Source organism: Ornithodoros turicata, chromosome 7, assembly GCF_037126465.1.
Source record: "Ornithodoros turicata isolate Travis chromosome 7, ASM3712646v1, whole genome shotgun sequence".
NCBI lineage: Eukaryota > Metazoa > Arthropoda > Arachnida > Ixodida > Argasidae > Ornithodoros > Ornithodoros turicata.
In genome coordinates this window covers 38,468,211-38,486,358 of record NC_088207.1, presented here as the reverse complement: position 1 = coordinate 38,486,358, position 18,148 = coordinate 38,468,211, and the positions used below count along the sequence as shown (strand labels likewise).

The following is an 18,148-nucleotide window of genomic DNA, read 5'->3' as shown; positions in this document are numbered from 1 at the left end:
CCCTTATTTCATCTATATATAATCATGCAAGTCCCAGAGTTCCCCAGCGCGAGACGCGCCAAAACAACATAGCTTTCAGTGGCACGTCAGTTTGTGCTCCTCTAACAACGAGGGGTATCTTGCGGCTCAGTCACAAGATATTCCGCAGCTGACGACAGGGCTGATGGCGTCGTCTACGATACATGCGCAATCCGTCCCTCCCGATATCCCTGCGACGTACGAGTGCTCAGCATAAGACGCGGAGGAACTTCCGCTTCGTATTCCACTGGAATGTTTTGCGGCGTTATTGCCGAATGCCCACATGGTGTCATCATTGGCAGGTGGGTATAGAATTCAACGTGCGCATGCCGCGACGCGTATCGCCACTATCGCTATTAAGAATAAGGCGCGCGATATTAGACGGTTTTAGTGCATCGTACGCAAAGGCGATAGCGTACGTAACAAATAGCGTTGGTGGTTCTGAGCACTGCGCGAAGCTCCCTTTCTGTTATGGGCATGCGGAGGACCATCAACGCTGTTCATTACGTATGCGAAGGCGATAGCGTACGGAAGGGATAGCGTTGGTGGTTATGCGCACGCGCAAAACATAAAGAGAGCTTCGCGCACTGTGCAGAACCACTACGCTCTCCCCTACGTACGCAAAGGCGATAGCGTACGATACACTAAAACTCTCTACTATGAAATTCCGTTCCCTCCAAACTGGGAAGAGCGGGTTTCGCTTGCTGGAGCAGTCGCAAGCAAGTGAGCGCGTGCTCGGTCCATCCTATTTAGTGACTCAAGGTCCATCAAGATCCAGGTGAAGCGGTCAACTAAAGTTATCATCGATGCTGTTCTTACTATACAGGGTAGATCAGAGGTGAAGACTTTCATGGGTGTTCAAAAGCAAGGTGACAGAGGCGCCTTTCTGAACAAGTTTATCATGTGAGAATCCATGTGAACGCAGAATGCTATGGACGACAATAGAGAATTTTATAGTGAGATACGGTGTCGTCCTTGCGTACGTAAGGAATCACGTGGTGTTTCTGCGCAATGCGCGAAGCTCACTTTATATTCACAAACGGTACCCCTTACGTCCGCTATCGCCTTTGCGTACGGAAGGGATAGCGTTGGTGGTTCTGCGTACTCGCAAAACATCAAGAGTGCTTCACGCATTGCGTAGAACCACCACTCTATCTCTTACGTACGCGAAGGCAATAGTGTACTAAGTACTAAAACCAGAGTTCGAGATAACTCGTTACACTAACTAAGTTCCTTTATTTGGTAACTCGTAACTTAACTCGGTACTTTTGCGCCGTGGTAACCTTCAGAGGAACTCGTTTCTTTTTCATGTAACTCTGCAAAAGTAACTCTCCCAACTTTCTCTCTCTCTGTATATATATATATATATATATATATATACAAATACAAAAATGAGCAAATGCTCCATGGCTGCACGTGAGGCATATGTTTACAGTTCAAGCGTGCCACAATCCCAGCTGTGGACGGCCGTTTCGAGCTTCTTGGCTCTCATCGGCACAGCGTAGGGATGTGCACATCCCTACGCTGTGCCGATGAGAGCCAAGAAGCTCGAAACGGCCGTCCACAGCTGGGATTGTGGCACGCTTGAACTGTAAACATATGCCTCACGTGCAGCCATGGAGCATTTGCTCATTTTTGTATTTGTATCTGTACTTACTGGCTTTGCACTGCGGCCTCCAGAGGTGTTGCTAACACCCTGGAACATTGATGTCTTGCAGAGACACAATGTTTGTGCCGACCCAAGAGCGTGTCACATCCCTACGCTGTGCCGATGAGAGCCAAGAAGCTCGAAACGGCCGTCCACAGCTGGGATTGTGGCACGCTTGAACTGTAAACATATATATATATATATATATATATATATACTTGTATACGCGAACTTCACACCTTGTACGTGAGAAGCGGGGTCCCCCACGCGACAGCTTGTATATACAGTCGACCCCCGTTTATCCGGACGGTGCCGTTCCCGGCGAAATCGTCCGGATACCGGGGCATCCGGATAAATGAAACGACCGAATAGAAACGTCCTACAGAGCAAGGTTTAATTAAAACACAGAAATCTCGTCAATGACAGCTGTTACATAGTAGTGTAGGCACCCGATTCCTGCAAACTTTTGCTAATTGCATGGAGTTGAGCCACGCTGTTGCGCTGCTCGAAGAATGTCAGTGCGGACGCAAAGTGTCAATGTCGGAGCCTTGTTTCTCACTGATGTCATCGGCACCGTCTTGCTGCACATCATCGGAGGCAACAGCATCAATCACACCGTCATCAGTCATAGCTGCACACGCGTCATCATCCTTATCAACGTCAACATAGTCAGAAATCGCAGCATCATGTACGGCAGTCGCAGTGAGCCTCTGCATCAGGGATCGCAGCTCAGCTAGGGGAATGTCTTCATCCGCCAACGGGCCGTAAGCAGCAGGCCCTCGGGTTGGAGTTTTCCCCTCTAGAACCGGACAGTTGCTCGAGATATTTCCAAATGACTGGACTGGTCAACGTGACCCAACGCACACAAAGAGGAAAGGGGGTCATCGTCCACAGTTGTCTCCCCTACGGAGGAATGTAGGTCCCTGACGTGTAACAGGAACAACCCCAACACAGCGAAAAGGGTGACGAAGCGGGGTCAGCGTCTCCTCTTACTCACCGTAGTCCGGATAACTGAAGCTGGATTACAAGAATTTCTGACTTTCGTTCCCTGGAATTCTTGTCCGAGTCCGGAAGCTGAAGTCCGGATAAACGAGAACAAAATACATGGAGGAAAATCCGTTCCCGTGCCTTTTGTCCGGATACCGCGGGATCCGGATAAATGAAGTCCGGATAAACGGGGGTCGACTGTATTAAACTAAGGAAGCTTCAGTGTTGCTTTTTGTATTGTGCTACATTTCTTATCGGACTTGACTTCCCCTGTTTCACCAAAGTAATTTAAGCTAAGTTCCAAGTTACTTCTGATTCGCTTTTAACTAGCGTCCACTTATTTTCTTGCTTTCTCTCCGGTTCTTTCATGGCATTTTATGCCATAAAACGTGATGTTCAATCAATGAGGTTATGCTATTCAGGAAGTGAGAACTGCTGCCATAGAAATAAAGCTCAACCATTATGCGCCCACAGCGAATAAGATGCAAAGCGTTCGAATTATAGGCTCCGTGCCACGGGGGTGGCATCCAGTGTATTGCTCCGTAGCTCCGTATTGCTCCGTAGACGAAAGCGTGCTGGGCGAACGCAATGCAGCCTGGACAGATCCTGGTCGCACGTCACAGCAAACGTCAAGGCACACGTGACCTTAAAGATGGCGGCGCCCGCGATCGGCGGCCAAACCGTTTGTAAACAATGCGGTTGTTGTTTCTGGACGACGTTTTGGATGTTTTTCGATCACGGTAATTATTTTTACGGATTTTTCCGATTTCACGGATGTGAGTATGGTCATATACACTTGCATTTATTACAACAAAAGACAGGCCTTCCTTGTTTGTCTTTTTTGTACGATAAACGGCATTGTTCATTTAGTATTCATTTTATATTCACTTTACATTCACTTTTGCTAGTTGGTTGTTTCCCTCACTCACAAAATAGGCATTGCTTCGCGTGCAATTAAATCGATGCTCGCATTCGGACATCCTGTCCGTCCCGACTGAACATAGCTGCAGAAAGAATCCGATTTTTAATGAACCATGCAAGTGTCGAATATCGATGAACACACCCTGAATTCGCTTGAAAGTAAATGCCGAAAACCACAAACCCATGAAAGGACACTGCGAGTGTAAAGCGAGAGCGGTCGGTAAATGTAAACACGGTGCTGCTGTGTCGATATTCTTCAATCGGCACGAATTTGCGGCTGTCATCGATTTGCGACAGTGGCGGGAATAAATCCCAATTTCAAAAGAAAGGGGCTGCCAAGGCGCAGCAACATGATGTCATGCGGATTTGGGGTACCCGAAACGTGCTGGTCATTGCAAAAGTCGAAAAAATCAACAGTAGCTGCATACGGAAGGAAGGAGAGAGCGGATTCGCCTTCAAAGCCGTTTCGCACCTCGTCGCCGCTTGGGTGCCTTGGGGCGCTGTCGTCGCCTCCTCGAAACACTAGCGCACGGAGCCTATTAGACATAAACGAAAACGATCTAAACGTGTTGCACTCCTCCGCAGGCAACTCAAGGTCAGACTCAACTGCTCACACGTGCTGCACCTGTGTAGTGCTATTTTGTGTCCAAAGTAACTTGAAAGTAACTCGTTCTCTCATATTGATCCCTTCAAGTGGCGGCGCGCAAGAAGTTGCGAGAAGTTAGCGTGCCACTACACACCTCACGAAGTTTAACCCTGACATGCCATTTGACCTTGTCCTACCCAACTCGCCTGCCCATCTCTCTTCGAAGATTTGAAAAAGAAATAGATACTTGAGGCCTACCTCGGTCAGGAAACCGATATACGGAATGTGTCAGCGTTGAATCCTAAAAGGGACGGACGCATCCGGAAACTAATAATTATAATAATTCGTGGTTTTACGTCGCGACACAACTGCGATTTAACTACTACATTTGCGCTCCATTTAACTTCCCTCTTGGAAGACTGCGTGTCTGATCATCTTGTACCCTTCCACCAGGTCACTACATCCCTAAGGCCGGGTTTGAACCTGCGCCATCTTTGGATCAGTAGGTGCACGCCACTCAGTGAGCCTTCGAGGGCGGCGCTCCCGGAAACTCATTATGAAACCGACAGCACGATGTTCGACATCGGCCGACAATCGACTTTGCTAATTTGGCTATAGTTGGCTAGTCGTCCGAAAGGTGCTTAGATATTAAATAAACAGGTTTTAGAGATCAGCGCTGCTCCCGCAGCTGCAAAGACTCCAGCGGCGTGACGTCACTCCCTAATTGGAGGAGTGAGAGGGCGGCGCGCCGAGGAGAAAGGTGCCGTCCAGACGCGCACACGGGCAGCACTATTCCTTTTCTCAAGGTCGCGCCCCCATTGATTCTTAGGGAGTGATATTTTCTCCATTTTCCTGAGAGGGAATAACGATGTTAAAAAGATGCGCGTGCCCCAAGCGCGCGGCGGAAAGCAGCACTGGGGCATTGCTCTGTCGTCTGCTTCGGTTATGGTTTATCCCGGCTGCTGCTCCTGCTACGCACACCGGGAATGTTATTGTTCTTCTACCTCCGCCTCTGGCCGTCTAGTAATGCTTCAAGGCGCTCTAAGTTCCCATGAGCCTTTGCGTGCCACAGGTGGCGCTTGCGATCCCAATGAAGGCTTCTGAGGGATCTCAGGCGGTTGCTGTTTTGTGGTCTATTTTTGAAGCGTGATGTGGCCACGCTAACGCTTGTCCCATCCTACAGTTGGCGATACAAGGTATATTGGGCAAGCTTACGCTTGTCCCATCCTACAGTCGGTAATACCAGGTATATTGCGGCATACTCCCAACATCCTGCGTCTGCTGGTCATGTATTCCATCGAATAAGCTACGCCATTCTTCCGCGCGCGACTTTTGGTACTGTGATGAGTGGTCCGCGAGGACTAAGATTACTTCTGAAGTCGACTGGAACGGACGCGACCGTCCCTTTTAAGTGTCGTCGTTTCCTTTTTCGTCTGTGTCTTCGAAGCCCCGACATGAAGCCTTCCGCTCCATCTGCTTTTTCATGGTGTCGCTCCGTATAGGTGTTTACGGAGTAAGTACACTAGGGTACTCAGTGCCCCGTCGCGCGTACTGCCACATCATAATCTTCTCAAACGGTCATCGACAATTATGAAGATTATGCTTGCTAACTGTATATTGATGTGTGTGTCGTGAAGACTTTATTTTTGACACGAGGATAATTAATTACTATTATATATCACGCTATTGTTGCCGTCATGGAAAATAGATGAAGCGACCCAAGCAGCACAGCATGTCGGCCCAACATTGAATCAACATTGATCCAAGATTGGACCAACATATTGTGCTGCTTGGGGAGACAGATTCATTAACATGAGGACCGTGCAATAACGGTGCACACAACTGCTTTGAAGTCCGCACACTGTTCGACATGTTGAAGGTTCAACTGATGAACTGCCCAAGTGGGCATCAGAAACTAAGAACGTGAAAAGTAATGAATGCAATTCTCTGAGATATGGCGCATCCGTCATACCTATATGTGCGACACAAAAAAACTTACAGTAATCGTCTCTGCAGAAACACTGATCAGACTCGCAACGGGCCTCATCGTCATATCCCACGCTTTCTCTGCAGTGGTTCCTGCATTGCTTGATGTTGCAGGAGTCGCCATCTGGTGGTAGAAGTGATTACTCTTACAGGGGAAATGAGGTAGAAAGGGCTAGGATGTTGCGTAGGGTATTCATCCTGGGGGAGGGAAGGCGTTGGGATTGCAAGGGGTTTGCGAAGTAAAGAGCAGCAATACTTACCGTACCAGGGTAATACCTGTATTAGCTGGGCACTGCCACGTGTATTCACGTACGCATTCACGTCGGAATACTTTTTGGGGGGCGTGTTTTAAGAGCGAGTGTGTTAGAAAATATCTCTGCAACTTGATACTGCTCCAGCTTGCAGCCGTGACATATAAAACGGGTACCAGTCAGCACTATATACAGGGCCGTTTTTCGTTTTTCTTTTACAGAATGTATATAATAAAACCATGAGAACTTAATTCGGTTTCCGCAGGTGGGCCATGTGGCCAGGCGCACACATCCTGTAGGAAACCCTGTGTAACTATAGTCAAATACAGTGTAATTACATAAAATTAATTAAACTAATTAATTATATGTTGCCGAGGAAATACTAGATAGCTGAATCGGAGCTAGTCATTACCGAAGTTCACCATCTTGTTTAAATATGCCGAAACGAACATGTACTTTGAGATATAAAACGCCAAACTTTGGCATGCAAGTGAGCCGAAACCGAAATCACGCACTTTTCGATCAGTAATCGACATTCTGCAGTTTCGATCACTAATGGTACCTTCGATAAACCGCACCGGCGTGCAGTCAATATTGCGAGAAGACCATTTTTAAATTTATTTATAAACATATCAAGGCCACTTACGCACCACTCATAGTTGGTTTAGCTGCGTTTGTGCGACTGCGTTCATATTTGCGTAGCAACACGCGGAGCTAAAACAGTTAATGTGTGGTAAAAGGTCTCGCTGTATTGATACTGCAAAGTTTACACTGCAAAGTTTTACTGCAAGGTTCATACAGCTAATCGACACGTTATAACCCAAAAGCCGTTTCAGGAACCGTTTGAAGCTTCTCGCAAAACACCAGGTGCCGCTCGCTGCGAGCACCGCCCAGTGCCGTACATAGAGGGAGTTTGACCATCTTTTGGCCGTTTGCCGCTTCACGGGAGGACCCTGTTTTGACGTCAGAGTCGCCGTTGCACCGCCCAAAAAGCCTGAATACAAGCGAACCCCGCTTATGAGCCAGCGGATATGCGCAATTTTGATGCAGTCCACAGGATAGTCGGCAGGTGCTTTAGTCGCGCTCAATGTAAAGTAATACAATCGCCGGCTTATGACCCATGCACAGGCGGCTCTGATAAGGGAGGCTTTGTTACCAAACCGACTGGATTCAAGGACGAAAAGTTCTCGAAGGACGCGATACGCGCGTGTCTTCCCCCTCGGAGTCAGAGAGTAGCGACACTGAGCCACGCCGGCGAGCGAGACCGCCATATTGGGTATGGCGCGGCTGCGTCGCCTAGCGACGGGACGCCATCTCCCCCTTCTCGGCCGGACAACAGCTCGCAACCGAGGAAACCGGTTTTGGATGGAGGGGACTCAACATGGACGGCGCCTTCTTGGAAGGAGAAACCACGTGACACGATCGGCCCAATCGCGGACACTAAACGGCGGCTCCGGCGCGGAAAAGAAATGCGATACTCTGTAGTCTGTACCCCTATTTAGTGACTCTATTCCCCCTTACATCGTGAACAACGCTTTGCATCAACATGGCGTCGGCGACCGGTTGACGACTGGATAACAATAGAGCACACTGAGGGGGGTCGTTCAGCCGTGATGTCGCATGACGCGGTTCAAGTTAGGCTCCTCCTAATGGCAAAGCTGTCTCTCTATAAACGGCTCTGGCACCGCCCAAAGACATTTATAGGGAGAGTTTCGTCATTCATTCTCTGATCTTTTGCAGCCTCATTGGTGGAGCCTATTTTAATGTCAGAGTCGTTGTTGCGCCACCCAAAAGGCCTGAATCCATGTAGAATCCGCTTACCAATCATCTTTTGCGCGCCATTTTGATGCTGTCTGTCAGCTGGTCGACAGCTTTGTGGTCGTCCTGAATGTACAGGAATAACCGGCGTATGACCCACATGCGCCTGTAATAAGGAGGGCTTCATTGCTAGACTGAATGAGTTCAAGGAAGAAGGGTTTCTATGGACGAAGTACGCACGTGTCTCTCCTCCTTGCATCGTAAACAACGATCAGCATCAATATCGCGTCGGCGGCCGGCTGACGACGGGACAACAATAGAACACGCCAAGGGGGGTCGTTTAGCCGTCACATCGCATGACGCGCTTCAGGTTAGGCTCCTCCTAAAGGCCAATAAACGGCTCTGCAACAGTGTGGAGCACTGCTCAGTCCAGGGATTTCCCTACACCCCCCTGGGGGGTTGTAGGGAACAGCCCCAGCCCGTGGGTGTACAGGGTGTACACCCTCCCTGCATTCTTGCAACACCCCCTCCCCCCCTGAAATTTCTCAGGTGACTCCACCTAGCTCGGCCACCAACACGTTCTGGTAGTGAGTTTCGCGCAGCGTATTACATCCTGTACTGTCAAACTTACGCTGTAGGACCACAGTCATGCAAATGATCGTGCTATGCATTTGTCCAAAATCATTTGAAAGTGACTGTTCAATGCATATGTTGCGCGCATATACAAGCAAAAATGCTTGCAGGCATGCAAACTCAATGTGGATCATCAATAACCATTTGCGCCCAACTCAATCAAGCAAGTGCTTTTTGCGTCCAAGGTTTTCACCTTTGGTTGCTAAGTATTCATTGAGCTTCGTGAGGCAAAGTGCTAGTCTTTTTTCTTTGTCGGTCGTGCGATTATGGATCTTAATGTTGGAATGCCGTTCATAATGAATCTATATTCTAACGTACTGTGTTCTAACGTAATAACATGTACATATAAAACGGGAGACCTGGGCAGATATATCACAATTGTGCCGCGATTCTTTCCGTGTGCAAGAAACATTTCGTCAGTGGAACCTTCACCAAGCATACCCCCGCCTTGAAAGCTCGGCAACCCCCTTCTCCCCCAGCAGTAAATTTCTGGGGAAATCACTGGCTCAGCCTGCTCTTTTCTGGGCGAACTCAGGTGCAGTTTCATCGAAGACGATAGAGCGACAGGCGTTCTGGTCGTAGGGACGCCTGTTTTGGGGCGATGGAGCTGATATTGAAGTAGGTGCTGATCTGATGGCCAGACTGACTGTTTTCCCAGCCAGATAAGCCGGAGCAATACGCTCTGCATGTAACCCAGCGTTCTGCGCATATCTCCTCCCCCGCTGACTAACACTCGGGAAGCCCTATTGGCTACGGCGGCGCCCTCCCTCTTCCCTCTCACTGCTTCCTCTCATGCGCAGAGACGCACTTGCACACCGTATGCCGTTTCTACGCTCGAGAAGCGCGTAGTTCTGGTTTCGGTTCATTGACGTATCAATGTTTGACGGTTTATATCATAGTACGTGCTCGTTTCATACCACTTCTTTTTTCTTTCCTGTTTTTTTTTTTCAAAAGAGGGTGGATTCAAATAATGTTTACCCCCACTTCTGCTGTCTCGTATTTTCCTGAAATCATCTAATTAAAAAGTTAATCAATTAATTTAGATGTAATTAGTCTTCCAGTAGCGGCATACCCTTTTCCACAGTATGTCCAACTGTCCGCGTAACCTGGCTGCAAGAATGACACCAGTGCCGCTCTCACAGCTTTTCGAAAGAAAAAAAAGAAAAGAAAGTCTGTAAAGGATAGAAAAGGAACTGAACCGCGGCTGAAGAACGCCTGTCACGGGCAGCAGCAAGGCCTTTTTTGCACTGTTGCACGTTTGAACTGCTTTCCATTAGGGGTCGTTTACTGCAGCTGCAAAGGACAGTTTCGCGAAAGGAGTTCCTGCCGGTGACACACGGCAAGAACGAACTGGTTTTGGTGTTTCATTCGAAAAATATACCCAGAGATATATGTCAGGCAGTAACACTAAACATAAGAATACGACCAATGAATTCAAAATACGTACTGCAACTGCAATATCTACACTCAGACTTCTAGTACTTGAAAAATGAAAAAAAGGGTCTAGCCTTTGCTCGAGAGCATTGTCGTCGCGTTGCCCTTCGTTCGAGGCCACCCGATACTCTACGCCTTTACAAAAAAAAAAAAAAAAAAGAGAAAAAGAAAAAAAAAAGATAACCGATCTGTGCTTCCCAAAAGGACGGCTTCGTAAAAGGAGATTCTCCTTTGCCGTTTGTCACGTCACTCAACGCCGCAAAGTGTCGCGTTGTGTAAAGGAGTTCAAACGCGCCCGTGTGTCAGCGGTATAGCTAGGGTTGCCACCTTTCGTAGTGAAAAATACCGGCTGAGGGAGAGGAGGTGGAATAGAGGGAAAGCAGGAAACGTTCGCGGGAATGGGAAAGTGGGTGAGGGGCGGAGAGTATACAGAGAGAGAGAAAGAAGGAACTCGCTCAAGACAACAATGATAATAATAATGAATAACTAAGAAAACGACTGTTGACTACGGAGTTGGGTCTGTGCTCCAGATTTATTCAAGCTGTAGTGGAATGTTGAAAGGAAAACCCTGTAAAAGCCCCTACGAAAGGTGTTGAGCCACAAATACCGGCAAAAGGCTGCCGGTATCACCTTCCTACCGGCAACCGGCAGAGCGAGCAAATAACCGGCCGTGCCGGTATAATACCGGCCTGGTGGCAACCCTAGGTATAGTGCAGCTGTATTGCTATCACCATTGCTATCACCAGCGAGTGGGACGCATTAACCCGCTCGGCCATGCCGCTGGTAGCATTGTATTTAAAGGTAGACTATACATGCTGCACATGCTTATTACTCGAAACGAATTTATCTTGCAGCTCCTCAAGATCTACGAGTAGGACGCCGGCGCTAATTTCAGACAACCGTGTCGTGAGCAGTACCATACTTTGACGGTGGCGTTCTCTACTAACGCTCTCTAATAAAACACCGCTATTTTAGCTGCGGGTGCTGAAGCCCTGGCGTGATTGGCGGACTCTTATTGTTTACGTTACTTCGTCGAAGCTTTCTTTCCAGGTGCACAACCACGTTTTGTAATGGGAAGTGTACTTACATTTTACACAGCGGCACTGTCCTTGGGCACAGAAAGCGTTTTCCAGCATGTTCCCGTGCTTATTTCGACAGTTCTTTCTGCACTTGTCTTCCTTGCAACCCGCACTCACGCTGTCACAGAACAAACCTACACAAGAGTCAAGAGCACACGGTAAGAAGTATTGGGGTGCCGAGGAGGCAATGGTAACGTGTTGCATGCTCCCACTGTGTTGTCACCGTCATCTTAAGTAACCGAAGAAATGCCCCTATACCATAACTGATACTACCGAAACTAACGCAATGCCGCTATTTATCGTATCCTATGATAAAGCCTAGCAAATCACGTTAAAAATGATTATGTAATAGGTATCTTCTTGGAAGAATTGAAAGCGTCGTAGCTAGCTGGTGGAGGTTCGTCGCGTAAAAAATAAATAATAACGTTGAGCCTAAGGAATACAAAGAAGACAACACGACTCGTTCAGGAGGTCATTCTCCCCTCGACTTGACACTCGACTCGAGGTTTGTTTTGGGCCTCCAAAATCAACCTTGACACGAAGCGCTCCCCGAGCTGAGGAACCTTTTCGTGCTTCCCTCGAGTGCTACCCTGCAGCGCCTCTGTTCCATTGGCTCCTAATGGCTTCTCAAATGGGGGAGCGCTTCTTCCCTCCACTCACTCGAGTAGAGACGAATTGTCTGACAAGAAGGCTCACAACCAGCAAATAATCTTCATGAGCCTTCTTATCGTGTCGTTTCCCTTGTCTTCCTCAAGCTCAAGGTTTCGTCAGCCGTATTCTTGAACGGTCCTCGGCTCCAGTAAGCGACAGAAAGAAGTGCTGCTCCACTTGGCCAGCTATTGTGCTTCAAGGAAACACCGGCCCTATACCCTGTATAGTACTCGAGGAAGGAGCCAATGACTTCCTCCGCTTGGGGGACCTTTGGAGTTAAGGTCGATTCTTGAACACAAAGTCGGTCTTGAGAAGCAGCTCGAGTGCAGGATAGAGCAAAGAATCGTTTAGGAATACGAATAGAATATGGTACCATACGTTCCTTTCTGATCGTGAGTGTCGCATAGTTTTCGAGATCTGTGAGCCCAGGTGAATGTAACAGGAACGCTTCACTTAACGTAGCTTGAAGGCTATGCAGTCTATATACAGCACATCCATCAGTTCCACAGACGCTGCAGTTTGTCATCTACAGCCTCTCTGATATCAGTAACAACAAGAACACAAGGACATATTTCTTCCAGTTCACCCCTTGTTATATCATTTATATCATGGCGTTTCCATATAATGTTTTTAGATCACCAACGACAGCAACAATTAGATGATGAGTAATTATGATATGGAGTTTTTCTTTTCTTCAGAAATCAGCGCACTGTTATCATGAAAGTCATATGTAGCTCTTATCAGACATCATCAGCCACTGCGTTCGGGTTATTCGTTCAGCCACGACACCTGCGTAGATCACCTGCGGGAGCATCTTCCAGTGCTGTGACATGACTTGAAATTTGATTTTCTCCGGGATCTTGCTCTGTTCCTCAGACATCATGGCTAATTGCGCGACTCTGAGTTCTTTTTCTGCCTGTTCTGCATGTTTTTAACGTAGGCCGGCCAGCGCCTTGCATCAGTGAATAATAATACCAATAATATCGGTTGGTGGGTGGTAGAGGCGGCGATGATGGGAACAAGAAAAAAAAAAAAAAGGATTGACAGGCTGCGCCTGGTGACTTCGAGACACCTATACTGGAAATTCACTAAAAAACGAAAACAAGAAAGGAAAAGAAAGCAGAAAAGATTAGGAAAGTAGGAGAAGATAGGAAATCACCAATGGAGAACACTTGCCGGGTGACGGCAAGCATTAAAGTAGGGAAAGTCACCGTGCCTCTGTCAGCCGGGTTTTAGAGAAACCGCATTGGCGCTTGCAGTACATCCGTTGGTGCTGCGCTATAGCAAACGGCTTAAAATTTTGACGACACCAAAGGACGTGGTATCCAGACGAGCCAAGGCGTCTTCCAGGACACTGTGCCTTGAGGCTTACTTGAAACACGCGTGGAGTGTTTGCCGTGTATCTTCTACGACATCACACTCTTTATTGCAGTTAGGGGAAGGCTCCCAACTTCGAAGACTCCCCGAATTTACGTAGACTGAAGGGAGCGCTGTACGAGAAATTTACCAGCAGCCAATGTAGTTGGTACTGCAGTCGCTGAACTTTAACTGCGGGTCAGCCTTGTACGACAGTGACGTCCTTGCAGCTCCAGGTACAGCCATGAGGCGTGGCACATTTGCTTCCAGAATTTAGACAGCATTCTTCTGGGTCATTTTGCGCGGTACACGGGCCTTTGTTCGGCGTGACCGTGCTGAAGGGATTCGTGTACATCCTCGTACGCAGCCTCATTCCACGCTATGCCACAGTGGCTAGTAATCTATTGAAACTGGATGACATGCTCTCCCGAGACCGCAGAGTTATGCGTGTCAGTACGTCTTACAGAATTGCTACATGATATCGCATGGCAAACCAGTCAAGCCTTCCCAACCGCTTCTTGGATAACTGTAGATGGACCAGAAATGACTTGTGGGACTTATCGCCATGTGTGTATCATGGAGCTCCGCTGCTGAAGCTAGATGATATATGGTAAACGTGCAGACTTTGACGAGGAACCAGTCGGTGATGAGTTTCATTCTATCCACTGCACTGTCCACCAGAGTGGAGCTGAACCGTCGGAGGACGTGTATTGAGATTCTTTCCGCACTGCAAGGCCCCGTGTTGGAACGGCTGGCTGCGATATCTGCTTGTGTTTAGTGATAAGGCAAGGACATGGGATTGAATAGCAAGAGTCAGTAGCAGACACGTGGTGCTGGAAGCAATGTGTGTCTCTCCCAAATTTCTACCGTCTTCTTCCGGCAACGAACTGCCATGTTGACATCAGTGCGAAAGCGTAAAACTGATATTTCCGCCTACTTTGTGAGATTTAAAGGGCAACTCAACAAGAGAACATATTGCTGCCTGGAGGAATATACAAGAAATACACTGGTGCAACATCGTTTTTTGGAACGAAACCTACCAGTGCTTCCCTGGGGGCTTAATCGCTTCATCGTCGTTACGGTCGTTACAAGCTAACGAGTGGCGGTAAATTCAAAAAGGTGGGTACGTGACACATTGCGCGTGACGTGTACCACGGCCTTCACGTATCGCGCGAAGAGCGCCGAGCACGTGTTCTATCACGTGCCCACCTTTTTAAATTTCCCACCCGCTTTTTGAATTTCCCGCCACTCGTTAGCTTGTAACGACCGTAACGACGATGAAGCGATTAAGCCCCCTGGTCCACTCAACACTAGGGTCACTATATGCACTCGTTGAAAAAAAAAAAAATCATCCATCCTATACAGTGGCCAAAGAGTTCGAAAATAATAAATCGTTAACGTGTAATTACTCCAACTTACATATGCCCAGTAGCAAAGGAATCCAGGAGCAACGCATCTCAGTTTTCTACACAAACGAGCAGTGCGGGACCAGAAGCTACTAATACCGTCGCCAGAGAACGGCGCCCAAAAGAACAAGCTGCGAAGCGCAAACTTATAGTCTCCGTTCTTCAATGAATTTATCGGCATACTTTTTGTTCACCACAGCTGATTGATGTGCGCATTTAGTGGCAGCTTAAAAGCTTTGTCGTGCCGTGTCTGAGCCCATACCTAATCAAGCAGTAACAGCACACGTGTTTCTTAGAACAGAAAGCAGGTCGGCATATTGGTTAACCGTAAAGGTGCATTCTTCGGCAGGTGTTCAAATACAAGCGTCCTACCGTTCACTATACGTCATGAGGGAAGGTTGACATGACATTTTGTTTTGTTCCTTCACAGACTCCTCGCCGTAAACGGGCAGCTTGTTTGCGCTTGAGCATACTCCGTTTCTTTTCTAGCAAGCTAAATGCGTTATATAGATTTACGTATGCGACGTATCGGTACAGGTGAATGGCGCCCTTCGATCGCTATGATCGCATCTGACAATAAAAACAGTTTGATTGAATGAAATTAATTTGCAACGACTAACGTTCAGGTGTTATATAGGCACGACAAGGGGAATATGGTCATGACATATGGCCGTACATTACATAAATAAGCTGATCCCGTAGATTTATAGTGAGCATAGAGGGCAAATCTAGATCGTTCTCCCATTATGAAATTGCATGTCAATTCGTTCGTTATGCTGGTTTACGGCATGTCGCAAGCCTCGTTGAATTCACTTAGGTGTTTTCTCACAGAGTTCGCCAGCGTTTTTTGAACAGGTGTTGAACTGGTCGCTAGCATTGCTGACATAGCTGAATGTTTTACTCTATATGGCTGCTTCTTTGTACGGGTTACTCTTAGCTCAAATGTATTCACCTGCGACGCGTTCTAAGTATTTAGTATTCTCACGGCCAAATACGGCTGGCGCACTACGGCTGGCGGTTACACTTAAAGATGGTGGCCTTTAATGACACGTCGTGTATGAACGGAATGGAAAGGGATCACTTGCCCCGATCACCTGATTTGTATTTTACCGAATACGTAGTGCGCTTCACGCTTTGAAAATGCCGTACACCCACCAACACAAGAACGATAAATGGCATGGGGTACTTCCCTGTTGTGGCGGCAGGGCCCTATCTCACTTCGAAAGGAGGATGAATTAAAGGTGGACCACAAAGAGATGACAGGATATGAGGATTAAAAGTCTTGGAGGGGGCCGGCAGCATACCCGCCTAGTTATCATCCCAAGCCTACCATCATATAATAAGGCCGCCGTCTGCGTACTACAAGGGTAGTTCAATGTTGACCTAGAGTTTTATTTCTTGAAATACGATGGTAAGTTCGGGAAGCGCCAAACTACGTCAGTTTTTCAAAGCATTCACCGTGCGCGTCTAGACACCGCTGCAGCAACTCTCTCATGCTCTTGGCGCAGACAAAAGTGCATGGGCTGTGGGGGGAGGGGGGGGAGCTTCGTCTGTGGGGAAAAGGGGCTCTCAGTTCCCGCCGAAGCCGTAATGATTGTTCTCAGATATAATGGTAGGAACCTCTGCACAACCACACAGTGCGCAACGTCCTCCTTCATAACATGTGGTAAGGGGTGGGAGTTTGCACTCTTCCCCCCTCCTCAGAAGCGTTTTGCCCCCCACCATTGGAATACAAATCTTGGGAACGTCCATGCTTATCGCTTTGAGATCTCATACTTCAAGGTCGTGTTCTTGGGGCCTTAGATTCTTAGGAAGGAAGACCACCAATCACAACCCCTTTCTATCACCTATAGGCAACGAGCCGCCAACACTGGCAAACTTTTTCCTTCAACTATGATCAACTTTGGAGTTGGTCCGAGTCGGCCGGCACCACCGACCACGACAAACTCGAGTCCCTCCGAATCTGTTCTCCGATTGGAAATTCCAGAAAGTTGGTGTTCTAGCCAATCAACGAAAAGAACTCGACCACGTTGGCCCTTCTGAACGCAGCCTAAGGGACGTTGAATACGGGACGCCATCGAGCTGAGATTTCAGCGTCCCTAGAAAGACTCAGAGTCCTTAGCGTCCCTCAGCTCCTCAGCGTCCCTAGGAAGACTGTTGAGGAAGATCAATCAGTCCTCCAATGATCGCGGGGCCGCTCATGATCAGAGTTGTCTCGCGAAGTAAAGCCACTATTTGCCTGACCTACGACCATCTAGATTATAACGGCCATGTCATAATCGGCAACCTCTATGAGGATCCCATCCGCACGAACCGCTAGGGGCGTTACTCATCGGCTCGCGAGATCTACGTCATGATTGGACAATGGAAATTTGAATTTTGAACGCGCACAAGTGGACATACGACTATCGTAGTAGGACGCACGTTCCCCCAGAGCGTTAGTCGTGACGTTGCCCACCTCTGTGAGGCCGACAACGGCGACTCTTTCAGAAGCACCACAACGACAGCAGACGACAGCAACAGCAGACGACAGCAACACTCCTATGAAAACGTGTAGAATCATTATGATAATCAACTTTAGAAAGAAGAATCTCTCGTGGGGCATCCACCGTTTGTACAAAAATACCAAGGAACGCAGAAGAAGAGTATAGCAGAAATTGCAGAAGCAATAACCGGACTGATGAGCAGCACCACCGCTAGCTTCCAAATGCGGCGCTGAAGGGGTCTCTATATGACATGGTCGTTATAATCTAGTAGGTCGTGGTCTGACCTATGCAGGGAAAAACATGGTTCATGCCCTGCTACGAGACAATACCATATCTCGAAACGCGGACATTGCAACAACGGACCAAGTTTTAACCTTTCGCCTGTTCTGAGGAATATTCAGCATACTCAGCTGACAATCCACCGCTAGGCGCCTCCTTCAGTTTCGGAATTCATCCAGGCATGATGTCCATGTAAATGAAAAGTCGTGCGACGAACCCTTTAGGTCATTGGGGCGATACCACGCTCAAAATACATACGTTATCCAACTGGATCAACCGGCTCCAGGCGTTCCCCGTTTATGGACTCCGCATTTGTTTCGTTGAAGGCAATATCCCCCACTTCATGGCTGTCTGTCTGTCTGTCTGTCTGTCTGCCTGCCTGTCGGTCGGTATATGTCGTCTTTGTGTCTGTGTGTGTGTCTCTCTCTCTCTGTGGCTGCCTATCTATGTGTGTCTGTATATATGTCTCTCTCTGTGTCTGTCTGTCAGTATGTGTGTCTGTCTTCCTGTGTGTCCGCCCGTCTTTGTCTCTTTATGTGTGTGTGTGTCTCTCTCTGGCGCTGCCTGTCTGCGTGTGCTCTTCGTATTAACCGCTGAGACGGATTTCTGCGTCAGCTTGCCACAGCAAGCTGTTGAAGTAATACAGAGTGCGGTAAAACAAATGCCATA

The 18,148-nt window shown here is 48.0% G+C and overlaps 1 protein-coding gene across 4 annotated transcripts in view; it reads right to left on the bottom strand.

The window, feature by feature from the left end:
• LOC135401051 (tenascin-like) overlaps window positions 1-14,864 on the bottom strand; it is a 45,841-nt gene extending 30,977 nt beyond the window's left edge. For 2 of the 4 annotated variants that reach the window (XM_064633184.1, XM_064633185.1), the window contains exons 1-3: window positions 14,728-14,858; window positions 11,310-11,435; window positions 6,160-6,270 (exon numbers count right to left, since the gene is read on the bottom strand). In XM_064633184.1, the coding sequence (XP_064489254.1) occupies window positions 6,160-6,270; window positions 11,310-11,435; window positions 14,728-14,764 (274 nt within the window). In that variant the 5' untranslated portion in view covers window positions 14,765-14,858. Of the gene's footprint in view, window positions 1-6,159; window positions 6,271-11,309; window positions 11,436-14,727 lie in introns of all 4 variants that reach the window. The other 2 variants (XM_064633187.1, XM_064633186.1) reach the window with 2 other exon arrangements.
• Window positions 14,865-18,148: the final 3,284 nt, after the last annotated feature.